At 34.7% G+C, this 14,828-nt stretch overlaps 1 protein-coding gene across 1 annotated transcript in view; it reads right to left on the bottom strand.

Moving 5' to 3' along the window:
- Nucleotides 1-14,064, bottom strand: part of LOC101350280 (selection and upkeep of intraepithelial T-cells protein 8-like) — a 111,466-nt gene extending 97,402 nt beyond the window's left edge. Inside the window, 3 exon segments of the mRNA XM_012554221.1 lie at nt 4,310-4,591; nt 11,166-11,513; nt 13,989-14,064. Coding sequence (XP_012409675.1) covers nt 4,310-4,591; nt 11,166-11,513; nt 13,989-14,064 — 706 coding nt within the window.
- Nucleotides 14,065-14,828: the final 764 nt, after the last annotated feature.

The following is a 14,828-nucleotide window of genomic DNA, read 5'->3' as shown; positions in this document are numbered from 1 at the left end:
TCTCCTCGCTCTCTGTTCTGTTTCAGTATTCTCACTCCATTTGGTGCTCGGCTGAGTTCTTTATCTCTTCATTTGATGTTCTAGGGTTTCAGGTATGTTGCATTCTCTGTTTGGCTTAGTTTTTCGGATCTTTGCTGTGGAGAGACGGCGTGGTGCTTCTGCCTAGAGCGCCATCTTGCCGGAACCGCCCCTAAAAAATATTTTTGTTTCACTTCTAATCCATATGAAATTTATTTTTGTATATAATTGTATGTATGTACTTTTTTTTCTTCCAGGTGGATAGTTAATTATTATAACGTCATGTGAGACTCTTTTAGTATCTAGTGCTACTTTAACAGAAATACCACAAGCGGATGGTTTAACAAAGAGAAATTTATTCTCTCACAGCCTAGGAGGCTAGAAATCCAAATTCAGGGAGTCAGCTCCAGGGGAAGGCTTTTCTATTTGTTGGCTCTCGAGGAAGGGCCTTGTCATCAGTCTTCCCTGGACAAAGAGCTTCTCAGCACAGGGACGCAGGGTCCAAAGGACGTGCTGTTCTCCTGGCACTACTTTCTTTGTAGTATGAAGTTCTGCTGTCTCTCTGCTCACTTCTGTCTTTTGTATCTCAAAAGAGATTGGCTTAAAACACAACCTAATCTTGTAGACTGAGTCCTACCAAATTAACATAACTGCCATTAATCTCACCTCATCAACATTACAGAGATAGGATTTACAACACACAGGAAAATCACATCAGATGACAAAATGGTGGACAGTCACACAATACTGGGAATCGTGACCTAGCCAAGTTGACACATATTTTTGGGGAAACAATTCAATCCATGACAGTGACCTTTTTCATATTTTCTTAATGAATTAAAATTCATACATTGAAGTTAGTTTTATATGATTTCCTTATGAATTAGATCTCTTTTTGTCCTTCCGGATAGTTACCATTAATATAATTGCCTATTTCTGTGACAGTAAATAATATTAGGTGGTAAGGACTTAACACAAATTATCTAACTTTTCACTTGTTCACAATCACTTTGTTGTAGTAAGTTTTCTATCTGGTAAAACAAGTTCTTCCTCAATATTTCTATTTTTCAACACTATCTTTTATTTTTCCCATTCACAGATATTCTTTCTTCCATTCTAACTTCAAAATTATATGATCCAATGTGAAAAAATTAAAAAGCCCTGGAATGTCTTCAAATGACTAATGATACTGATTCTGGATTTTTTTTTTTTCTTCATGGAGGTAAATATTCCCACTCAGAATGCAGTATTACTCCACTGTTCAATTTCTAAGAGGTGAAGCAAAGTCAAAACAATGCTAGAGATTTATTAGTTGATCATACAATTTGAAAATGGGGCAACACTCAGTATGAGACTGAATGTTGCAAATGAGTTGGGACAGTCTAGGGGTTTTTATAGTCAGAGTAACAAAGTCAGGGAAGTCCAGGTGGTTTCGATCAGTCTTCCGAATATTCATCAAAATGTCCCTTGAAGCCCTTTCTTTCTCGGAATTGTGTTTTCATTAAGAAGACAAATGACAAAAGAAGGTCTCAAGGTATCAGTGCCTGCTGACACAAGTTCCCAAATAGCAAGGTGTCTGCTTGTCTGGAATGTAGGAGCTTAAGATGTCTGGTGTTAGTTGCACATAAATCCAAAGAAACAAGCTAGTTATAATTTATAAGAGTTTAGGTGACTTATTGTCTTAAACTTTTGCTCCGTGAAAACAGGCTTCAGCCATTTTCTCCAGGCTTGGTAGAGATATTGTCCTCAGTTTCCACATTTTGTTTTCAACCTTCACATCACAAATATTTATGTCTTCCTGAGGCCTTTTGGACAGAGTATGCATCTTTTTTTCAGACAGGTTCTGTATCTTCTCTATGCATTTGGTGGCTAATCTTAAGCACATGCTATTTTTCCACTCAGATTTTCCTTGGGGATTTTATCTATTATTGTTACATTCTTGTCCTAGTCAATTATTTTCAAAAAATCTTAAATATTTGTTTTTGGACTATGTATTTGCCTGGTATACATTTGCTATTTTTGAGTGTTATCAACATCATTTTTGGGTCAATTTTTCAAGAAAGATAAAGTTTACCATGCAGTGTTTTAGCTGACTTTGGGATTAAGCTATGTTAAATTTTCAACCTTTTTAACTTTTGTGAATCGGTTGAAAATCTGACAGCTTTATTTCTTACATAAACCCATTGCCATCAAGTCAATTCCAACTCATAGTGACACTATAGGACAGAGTAGAACTGCCCCATAGGGTTTCCAAAGAGCGACTGGTGGATTTGAATTGTCGACCTTTTGGTTAGCAGCTGAGCTCTTAACCACTGTGCCATCAGGGAAAAAAATTACAACAATATTGCTTATATAGTCCATGAATATGCTATCAAAACATATTAATAATCACATAATCTTATTTTAAATGTCATTTATTTAATTACATCTAATATGGCTCTCTTTCTCAAATATTACACTATGGTTAACTATTCCATTTAAACTGTGTCTGAAAATCAGCATAACGCTTTCAATTTGCATAGGAAACAACTGTCAAGTGGAACAATAAACTTTAGAAAGATTTTAAAAAGAGGTTCATAGGGCAATGATCTTTTGCCTCTGTTAAAACAGTGGCATTAAAACAAATATATCTACGTATTGTTCTTTACCTGCTTAGTCTATTTGTTTGCTTCCTACGTCTCTTGCTACACCTTCCTAGACAGTTTGTGAGTTTTTCAAAATCACAGTGATATCTAAAAGGTGGAAGACTCCAGAATTCAGTTCTAGGGACTTTTCTCCCCCTTCTGTTTATTCTCCCATTCCTTGTGACTGTGTCTAGTTTCAGTACATTAAATATTCTCCTTAAGCTGAAGATACTACATTTAGATCTCATAGTCTTCTCCGTAGAACTTTGGACTCATATCTAACTCTCAGCCAACATTTTCACTTGCAAGTCTCAGTGGCTGATCTTATCTCCAAGATACGCTCATTCCACAAACCTCTCCATCTCTGTATATAAAAATTCCATCCTTTGATATTCAGGCCCCAATCCTTGGAATTATCCTCTATTCTCTCTCTCATAATCACACTTTCTATTAATCAGTATTCCTTCAGCTGTATATTTAAAGTATTTATAGAAGCTGACCAATTCTTACCACCTTTTCTGCTATACCTCTTGCCCAGATTATTATTAGAGCATCTAACCAGTCAAGGCAATGTTTCTTTTTTGGCCCAATTTCTAGTCCTCCAGGAGAAAAAGCCATGCCGTCTACTAGCTAGAAGAAGACTCTCTGAAGTGATATCTGAAGGCATGTTTGCTCCATTCACCACTCTGCTCCTTGTCATCAATCTTGTTTTTTCTGTTAGGTAAGTGTGGTTTGGAACACACAGGGCATAACCTTTTCCTGGTTGGTCTTTGACCACACCCACCATGTCTCATAGGAGTGAGCAACAAACAAATAATAGGAAACCTGTGTTTTAGTCCCACATTTTTTACTTCCTGCTGAGTTCACAGGCTTCTCTCAACATCTGTCTACCCATGCTGTTGTAGTTAATTGCCATCAAGTCAGCTCTAACTCTTGGCAACCTTATGTATAACAGAAAGAAACATTGCCTGGTCCTGTGCCACCTCCACCATCTTTGATATGTTTGAATCCATTGCTGTGGTTATTGTGTCAATCCATATCAATGACGATTTCTCTCTTTCCTTTTTTTTTAAAAAACTGACTGTCTACCAAACATGATGTCCTTTTCTAGTGAAGTCTACATCATATATTATAAAGGCACACATTTATAATATATATTAGAAATGTTATTATAAATGACCATAATATTCCTCCTTTGTCAAACTCTCAAGAAGTTTTAAATGACATTAGTATAGAATATTACTTGACAGTGAACAAAGATTTTTTGCTTCTACTGATTCATTTGAGGTTCACAACAATCCATAAAGTGTGATTATACTCATTTCTAAGATGAGAAAACTGTGACTCAGGAAGATAAGTGATATCCTTTAAGTCACTGAGCTAGAAACCTGTTAATCTTACACACAAATAATGTGTCTAATAAGATAATGAATTTAAAATACTTTTAAAGCTGTAATGTGTGTTTGAATTACCTGGTATCATTAATCTTCTTGTAAATTCTTTCTTCTTAAAGCACTTCTTCTTCTCTGCCCCCAAGACCCATAACAATGATAAAAAGTCACATTTGAAAGTGTTTGATAATACACAGAGATCTTTAACATTTATTATCTCATCAGTTTTTCTCTAGTTTGCCATGCTGACAACCAAACTGCCATGTTGACACTCACCTGCTAGAATGATATTTGTTCGTTTCCCTTCATAGGGAAGTGGGTTGCAAATATAGCAAATCATATTGCCCTGTGACTTATTTCTTAGGAGAAGAGTCATCTTCATGTGAAATAATCTGGCTTTATCCTGTGAGTAGGATATCGATGAATGTGGAACTCTTTCTCCCCTATTGTCCCTTCACTCCATCTGGGGCTGCGGGTACCACCCTCCTGAGTTACACTCCATCTTGAGTCAATCAGCACCAGAAGCCTGAACATAGATCTGCATTTCCAGGCCAAGTGCTGGTGGAAATAGGAAAGAAAAGGCAAGATAGTTATTGCATTGAAGCTGGTTTGGGAAGTGGAAAGGAAACAGGTCTCATTAATCTCTGTGTCCTGAAATCTATGGAGTAATACTTAAATCTACATCCAAGACAGACTAACCCTGGTTAGCTCTGCACAGTCACACTCTATGTTTCACAGTGTCTTCATCACTTCTTAGAAGTAAAAGCTTACTTTAATCACTTCTGAAATCCAGAGACGTCCTATTTTATAAATGCAAGATTGCTTTAAAAAAAAGAAGAAGAAGAAGAAAACAAAGATTGTAAGTTAAAACATACCAGTTTACTTTTCAAGGGTAAAGGGTATGATTGGGATTTTTTCATTCCCCTTTGTCTCATACTCCATACTTTATACATGGTCTTAAATACATATGAAATGACAAGTAAAAGTCTTACATTTCTTTTTCTTTTTTATTTTATGAATTGAAAGTATTTGCTAGAACTCACTGGTAAATGTAAATTTTTTAGATTTTTTTATTTAAAATTTGCCAGTATTAAAAAAAAAACTATAAATAATTTACAACAGGGCCTGTAACATTTTCAGAATAAAACTCTATATATTTGTGAAAGTTCTCATAGTGCTTGACAATGAGAATAAGAAAAATGAATCCATGGACGGATTACAATTATTGTATTTCACCTTCCTGGGTGGCTTGAAACAGTTGAGCCTATGATATCCCATAAGTATGAAAAGCTCCTGTAAACCTATTAATAGCTGCTGTTATTTTTACATGATGAAAACCTTCTGGTTATTGCAGGCAATAATTATCTCACCTTTCTTGGAGTGAATGAAGTAACTAGTCTGAAGAAACATCATGGGAAATGAGGGTGAATAAGAAATTTGTGATCCTTTGATAGAGGATCTAGACCATTGGGTGAGGGTATCTGGATTTTGTCTTACAGGATCTGGTGAACAAAAGAAATTTTGGGGGCTAAAGAATGGCATGTAGACATAAAAATATGTAAAAAGTCCAAAAGAATATTTAATGAAATTTTAGAATTAATCATTAAATTTAGCAAGATCTGTATATAAAATCAACTGTATTTTTACATTCTAGCAACAAAAAATAGAAAATAGAATTTTTTTAAATATAACAATATTTAAATATTATGTTCTTAAGAATTAATCCTACTAAAAATGTAAATTATCACTACACCACAAAATATAAAACATTACTGAAAGAAATTAAGTAAGACCTAAATATATTGAGGACTACATGTATTTTCGGATGGAATAAATAAATATTGTAAAGATGTCGTTTCTCCCAAAATTGATCTGTAGATTAAATGTAATTCCTGTCTCAGCAGGTATTTTTGTGGAACTTGTCAATATGATTCTAAAATATATGTGGAAATACAAAGAAAATAGTCAAGTCAATCTTTTTTTTTTTAATTGGTGTAATTAAATGAAGTTTACATTTCAAGTTAGTCTCCCATACAAAATATTTATACATACATTGTTATGAGACCCTAATTGCTCACCCCATTCTGCGACAGCACACTCCTCCTTTCCGCCCCTTCATGTCAATCTTGAAGAAGAACAATAAAGCTGGAGGACTTACATTACTTGGTATTGCCTTCTTTTGCAGCTACAACAATTAACGCTATACTGGTTTGGTGCAAGGGTAAACAGACAAACGCAACGAAGTCCAGAACGGCTCTCAAATATATGGTCACTTTCTCTATGACAAAGTAAATGTTGTAGTAGAGTGGGGAAAAGGATAACTATTTTTAGTAAATTGTTCTAGATCAATGGAATATCTTTGAAGGAATAAAAATAAAATAAAAAGTAAGAAAAACCCGTCTCTAGCGAGTCGATTCCGACTCATAGAGACCCTATAGAACTGAGTAAAACTGCCCCATAGGGTTTCTAAGGCGATGGGACCTTAACAGAAGCCGACTGCCACATCTTTCTCCTGTGCAGAGGCTGATGAGTTCCAATCACCGACCTTTCGGTAAGCAGCCAAGCACTTTAACCACTGTGCTGCCAAGACTCCTTGATATATACCTCAAATCATACAGAAATACAATTTCAAGTAGTCCACACATATAAATGTAAATGGTAAAACAATAAAGTTTTGAAAAGATAATATAGAATGTCTTCATAATATTGCATAAGAAATGTTTCTTAAATAGGACACAAAAAGCACTGATCATAAAAAGAAAACACTAACTCTTCATTAAACAACAACATTATTTCAACATTAAGAGAGTGAAAAGGCAAACTACAAAGTGGAAGATGACGTTTGCAGCATCTGTATCCTGCAAAAGATTCATATCCAAATGTACTAAGAACCCTTAAAAAAGAGTAAAGAAAAGGCAGGAAATCCAATAATAAAATAGGCAAAGACTTGAAGAGGCATATCACAAAAGTGCCTAACCAAATGTCCAATAAGCATATGAAAATTGCTCAACATCATTAGTCATCAGTAAATTTAAAAATGCAGTCAGTATTAGATACTATTACATATCTTAGATTGACTATAATTAAAACAAACCCAAAATGATAATACTATCTATTATTAAAAATGTGGAACAATTGGAACTTTCATACACTGCTTGTGGGAATGGAAATTGGTAAAACCACTTTGGAAAACTCTTTGACAATATCTACTAAAGCAGAATATATACATAACCTATTGTCCATCAATTATTATATTATATTATACTATACTATATTATATTATATCTATTGTATATCCTAAATATATATCCAGCAGGCATTATGTGCACCAAAAGACATATGTTAGATGGTTTTTAACTGCATTCTTTGTAATTTCCCCAACTAGAAAGAACCTAAATGCCCATCATCAATAGAATCAATAAATAAGTTATGGTTAATGACAAAACAGAACACTGTATGCAATGAAAACAAACTAAAATCACACACAACAATATACATAGATTTCACAGAAAAGAAGCTGAGCCTGAGTCAGACATAAAATAGTAATTCTTTAATTTCTATTTCTATTAAGTTATAAAAGAGAAAAAGTAATCTATGCTGATAAAATAGTGGCTACATTTGAATTATATTGACAGAGGGAATAAGAAGGTGGTTTGTGGGGTACTGGTAGTATACTATATCTTAATCTGAGTGTCAATTATAAGATATTTATGTTAGTAAAAATGAACCTAATTATACACTGAAGATTTATGCTTCCATAAAAATATTAAGAGGAAAATCTTAAAAAGGAGTAATCATCTTGAAAAGCAAAAAAAAAAAACAAAAACAAAAAAAAAAAAAGAGGATTTCAGTAAACTGACAAAGTGTATCTGGATTTCAGTAAACTGACAAAGTGTATCTGTCATATACTTGCAGAAAACTCCACACTTATTGGTTAAATTATATTTTTTAAACTTAAATTAAGGCAAAATAAATAAAGATGCTCACTATCACATTATTATTCCACATTTTAAAAGCGTTAACCATGACAGCAAAAAGTTTAAGATTGAGGTAAGAACAGAAAGAAATAATATTAGAAATATCTATGAGTTATATTGTTCACATAGAAATCCAAGAGTATTTACAAACTATTACAATTAATAATCAGGAAAATAAGGCAGATTGCACCATGAGCAACATAAAAATCAATGATATTTTGTACATTACAAATTAGAAAATAACTTTTAAAATAGGACCATTTCATAATAACCATAAATCTTCAATCAGCTTGTAAATAAATCTAACGAATATATTCAACTTTATGGAGAAAAATAAAAATCTTTACATAGAAATAAATTACAGGTTGATTCAGTTATAAAAGTGAACTATAGAATATTATAAATTTCAAAGAATATTTTGACATTCATTGAATGGTTAGGAATTTCATAAATTTCATAAACGAGGAAGAAAAGACACGTCAAAAAAGGGTAAGAGAACTGGATGGTGCCCAGCTACCATTATTGAAGGTTCTGATCAAAGACTCTATAAAAGAATCATGATCAAAAGGGGGAAAATGTAGAACATAATTTGAAATTCTAGAGGAATCTAGACTTTTTGGAGCCATTGAGCTGCATGAATCCCTGAAACTATTGCCCCGAGATAATCTTTAAACCTTAAACCTTAAGTTAAACCCAAAATATCCCCTTAAGTCTTCTTAAAACCAAGCAATCGTTTAGCTTAACTAGCAAAGAATGCCTGCCTTGAGCATTGTGATCTTTTAAGAACTACCTATATGGGCTCGAATTGACAAAGTAACTAGAAAGATTAGACAGAAAACTTTGGGGCAGTGAGTTTATGTTAATGGGGGAGGAAAAATTTGGAACAGGAGGGAGTGAATGGTTGCACAACTTGAAGAATGTAGTCGATGTCACTGAATTGTACCATAGAAATTGTGTGTATTCTCAACAACAATAAAAAATAAAATAGATTTTTAAAAAGGATGAGATTGAGAAGGTTTGTTAAATTAACCCTATACTCTTTAGAACATGAAAGAAACTAAGCAAATTATTTTACAACATATAGTTCAGGAGATGATATCTGCAACCTATATTTCAGAGATGTTAGTATCTTTAACATGTAAATTATTCCTACTAATGGATAAAAAAGACAACCCAATAGAAAAATGGTCAAAGGAAGTAAACTAACAAGTCACTGAATAGGATATCTGGGTGGCATAAACATATAGAGCCTCTCTATTAAGAGAAAAAGTCAAATGAAGACAACAGTAAGACAATGGCTAAACAAATGTAAAAATCAGACTGTATAAAATGGTGATAGAGATCTGATGAAATGGGAACCCCAGTCTCATTCTTTGTTGGTGCAAGTAAAATTTTATACAACAGATTTGCTAATGTCTGTTACCTTGAAAATGCACATATTGCTCAGCACTTCTAATTGTACATCATATACTTAGAAACTGTGACTTGTGTGAACATGAAGACATGTGCAATGATGGACATGGTAGCAGTTTAGAAAGAGCAAAATATTGGAAATGCTCTAAACGTCTATGAATAGATGAGTGAATGATATGTAGTAGTTTATCCAGAGGAAGAAGGACAATCAAGTAGTTAAAAGGAATGCTTTATATCTAACCTGTATCCACAAGGACAGATCTCATAATAAATACTGAGAAAATAAAGCTAGTTGGACAATGAAAATGTTCAGGATAATACCAGTTATGTAAAGTTTGTTGTTGTTGTTGGTAGGCGCTGCCGAGTCAGTTATGACTCATAGTGACCCTATGTATAACGGAACAAAACACTGCCCAATCCTGAACCATCCTCACCATTATTTTTATGTTTGAGCCCATTGTTGCAGCAGCCACTGTGTCAATCCATCTATTTGAGGGTCTTCCTCTTTTTCACTGACCCTCTACTTTACCAAGCAAGATGTCTTCCAGGGACTGGTCCATCCTGATAACATATCCAAAGTACATGAGACCAAGTCTTGCCACCCTTGCTTCTAAGGAGTATTCTGGCTACACTTCTTCCAAAATACGTTTGTTTGTTCTTCTGGCAGTCCATAGTATATGCGATATTCTTCACCAACACCACAATTCAAAGGCATCAATTCTTCTTGAATAAGTTCTTCCTTATTCATTGTCCAGCTTTCACAGGCATATGATGCTATTAGAAATATCATGGCTTGGGTCAGGTGCATCTTAGTCCTCAAGGTGATATCTTTGTTTGTTTGTTTTTTGTTTTTTTAACACTGTAAGAGGTCTTTTGCAGCAGATTTACCCAATGCAATATGTTGTTTGATTTCTTGACTGCTGCTTCCATGAGTGTTGATTGTGGATTCAAGTAAAATGAAATCCTTGACAACTTCAATCTTTTCTCCGTTTGTCATGATGTTACTTATTGGTCCAGTGGTGAGGATTTTTGTTTTCTTTATGTTGAGGTGTAATCCATGCTGAAGGCTGTGGTCTTTGATCTTCATCAGTAAGTGCTTCAAGCCCTCTTCACTTTCAGCAAGCAAGTTTGTATCATCTGCATATCTCAGGTTGTTAACGAGTCTTCCTCCAATCCTGGCGCCACATTCTTGTTCATATAGTCCAGCTTCTTGGATTATTTGCTCAGCATACAGATTGAATAAACATGGTGAAAGGATATAACCCTGATGCACATCTTTCTTGATTTTAAGCCACGCAGTATCCCCTTTTTCTGTTCAAACGACTGCCTCTTAGTCTATGTACAAATTCCTCATGAGCATAATGCACAGAACAATACCAATATTGTATACAGAAATACGCATAAGACACTATCACAAAAAAAAAAAAAAACTTTAAACAGTAAATACTTACTAAATTTAAGAAAATGGTTGTAATTGGGACAGGAGGAAGTGAATAGGATTGAGAAAGATACATGGGTAAATGAGGAATTGTTAATTTAATATTTTATAAATTAAAAATGTTTTGTGTCAGCAGTATGTATTGCAGTGGGTATATGGTCTTCTTACTTTTGGCAATACTTCAGATACCTTAATGAAAATATGAAAAGGAGAAAAAAAAAGTTGAGATGATTTCCTTCCCACGTATTTCAGCTCTATGGGGCCCCAGGGGCACTGGTGCACAATATCCCACCATCGTCCTTACCTGTCACTTTCAGGTTCATGTTGGCCACATCATAGAAGCCACTATCTTTAAATGAACACTGGTATTGCCCCTCATCATAAACACTGATATTATGAATTCTGAGGGTCACTTTGCCCTCCCCAAGGGCCTCTTTCAGTACCTCTGTGCTACCCATATACTCTGGGGAAGCTTCTCTATTCATTTCATGGCCCCCACTGTACGGATAAACAGTCTTGGAATGGTCTCCCCAGAACGAGAGCACTTCCACGTGCTCTGCACTCTGTGGTGGGGACTGCTGGCAGCTGAGTTCTGCCTGTCCTCCCACTGTAGCCATTGAGTGTCTGGTGGGACTGGTCACCATCAACTTCTCTGTGGAGGAAGACAAAAAAATCAGGAATAAATCTAGAGCCAACAACATCACTGTTGCTGAACATTGTTCGAAAGGACACAGCCAGATTCTGACCCTTTGACCCTAGCTGTTCTAAATGTCCTTCTCTGATCATACCCCCTTCTGATTAACCTAAAATCTTAGCTTTTGAAAATATCAATGCCATTATTCAGATTACTTTCTTCTCTTTAAAATATATTTCCAGAACTGTGCTTATATTTATTCTCTATTAATTTTATAGCATGTTTCTCAGAGTAGGGAGAACAAAGCACATCAGCAAGCTGTAATAGAAATCTAATAATACTCTGCAGCCAAAAAATAGTAATCATCTGAGTAAATTCTAAGAGTTTTAAGGTAACTTTGCTGTGATGAGTAGCGACATTATTGCAATCTTCTTTTGGAAGGACCTGTAAGTGGGAATATGAGAGCGTTCTGAAGTGTGCTTCTTAGCTCAAGTAGATACATGAGACTAAATGGGCAGCTCCATTTAGGCAGAGAGGGTCAGGAGCTGATTGAATGGACACGGGAAATCCAGGGTGGAAAGGAGGAGTGTGCTGTTACAGTATAGGGAGAGAAATTAGGGTCACATAACAATGTATGTATAAACTTTTTAAGAGAGACTAAATTGAATTGTAAACTTTCAGTTATAGCACAATTGAAAAAAAAAGCATTCTGAACTTTCATATGAATACTCTTGGTAGAGGGATGGAAGTAACAGTCAAACACCTAACTTTGGATCGGACAGGAGGAGGGAGCTATTATTTGTTAGCTTGCTTGCATATACTATGAGTGAAACATGACTTTGATCTTTTATATTGGGAATAAGAGAGAAATTAATAGCCCAAAAGAAAACTTTAATAGAATGCCCAAATTAGCAACGGAAAAAAATGAGGACCAATAGCAAATTAACCATAGTAAATAATCAGCAAGATTAACAGTAGTAATAGTAGACAAAATGAAATTTGAGATCAAACCATTAAACAAAAATGTAATATTATGATACAAAATATTTTATATAAAAATAAGATAGAACATATTTTAAAGCTATCACCAAAAATTAACTCGGCTTATAACTACTGTTTATTACTTTATTGCATCATTCATCGAGGAAGAAATTCTTTCACAGGAGCCCACAACAGACTTTCTCTCCCATCCTTAAACCAAAACTGCGTTATTTGATCTTTGAATGCTCTAAGACTTCTCCATATTCCTGGCATAAATCCTACTTGCTTAATAAATACTATCATCTTACTTAATATGATCATCTTTTAATATTTACAGTTCTATTTAGATTTCTGTGCCTCTAGTCATAAAATGGAGCCCTCGTGGCACCGTGGTTAAGAGTTCAGCTGCTAACCAAAAGGTTGACAATTACAATCCACTAGGTGCTCATTGGAAGCCATGTGGGGCAGTTCTACTCCATCCTATAGGGTTGCTATGAGTTGGAATCGACTTGATGGCAACAGGTTTTTGTTTTTTGTTTTTGTTTTTTTTGAGTCATAAAATATATTAATATAGAAAATTATTTAATTACGTTGTCTTTGTTAGTTTTGGCCTCAAATTGTGCTGATACTGTAACATGAGTTGGATATTCTTTCCTAATTGTCTATTAGTCTGAAAGAGTATATACAGAAAGACAAGCATATAGTCTATAAAATTATTCAAGAATATAACTCTAAAAACATCCTGACTTAGAATTTCTCAAGGTAATTTTTAGTATCTTTTTTTTAATGCTTAAGTGATTTTTCCTTCAGTTCTGAAACTATTTTTAAATTTTCATATATACATACATACATGTACATGCATATATACATGTATGTGTGTCTATATAGATGTGTGTGTGTATATATATGTGTAATACAACCAAACAAGGGGAGCTAAAATGAACTGTGGATGGTTGGGGGAGGCGGGCGAAGGAAATAAATACTTTCAAAAGTACCCAGGATAGACTCTGAAGAGCTGTAAATGGCTTCGTGTTAGCAGTGTAGACAAAACTGGCTTCTTACAAGAAATTTGATTAAACAGCTAATGCTAAAGTGATCATGGACTTGGATGTTGTTAGTAGGAGTCATATCAACAGTCTCAGATAAATGTCACCTCCTTAGAAAAGGTTTCTGAGGACACCCAATCTAAAGCAACCATCCATTAACTCTTAAATGTTTCATCCTGTTGGGTTTAATTTATAGCACTTATTATTGCCCATTTCCTCTTGTCTTCCAACCTCTTCTTCATTCTCCTCTATTTTCTGTCTTCTGTTTTTCATCCTCCCTTCCTCAATCTCTTCCTCCCTTCTTCCCTTCTTGTCTCTTCCTGCTATTATAAAACCTCCAAGAGAACAGGTTGAAGGATCATTAGAAGAGCTGTAAAGAGATCTTATGCATTCAGATAAGTTTCCAGGGGCTCTAGAATCTTTCCTTATAGCTGTGACTCAGTAAGAAAAAAGTAGATGTTCTTACCTGAAGTTGATGTCATTATTTTCAGGAGAAGAAAGACCACACAGTACCCAGAACAAGAACAGGATACAGGCATCATCATGCCTGGGAAAGGAGACAAGAGGAAGGTCATAGACTATGAAGTATGGGATAGATATTGTAAAGATACACAAAAATAAAACAAGATTAGAAACAAGGTGTTAAAAATATAATCATGTATTAATTCAAAAGAATAACATAATATTTGATTGCTCTATGATTTAATAAACAATTTACAAATTGGGGAAATGTTCCCTCAGGCAAGAGGAAACTACTTCCAGAGAATGGAGCATTCACTAAGACTTAAATAACTTTTGCTTAAAGAATACAGGTTTCCATGGTGATGAAGTACTTAATGGCTACTGAGACCTCTAGAGTCCTGAGACCTCTAGAAATTTAAATTAAAGAAGTCTGAGTATTCAACTTTGTGAAAATGTCAATTCTACCCAAAGCAATCTACAAATGCAATGCAATCCTGATCCAAATGCCAACAGCATTCTTTAACGAGATGGAAAAATTAATCATTAACTTTATATGGAAAGAAAAGAGGCCCCAGATAAGTAAAGAATTACTGAAGAAGAACAAAGTAGGAGGCCTCACACTACCTAACCTTAGAACCTACTATACGGGTACCATAGTCAAAACAGCCTGATACTGGTACAACAGACACATTGACCAATGGAACAGAATTGAGAACTCAGATGTAAATCCATCCACCTATGGTCACCTGATCTTTGACAAAGGCCTGAAGTCAGTTAAATGGGGAGAAAACAGTCTTTTTAACAAACGGTACTACCAGAACTGGATATCCATCTGTAAAAAAAG

The sequence above is a fragment of the Trichechus manatus genome, unplaced genomic scaffold (genome assembly GCF_000243295.1).
Source record: "Trichechus manatus latirostris isolate Lorelei unplaced genomic scaffold, TriManLat1.0 scaffold00015, whole genome shotgun sequence".
Taxonomy (NCBI): domain Eukaryota; kingdom Metazoa; phylum Chordata; class Mammalia; order Sirenia; family Trichechidae; genus Trichechus; species Trichechus manatus.
Note: the sequence above shows the minus strand (reverse complement) of the source record. Positions and strands in the feature narration are given on the sequence as shown.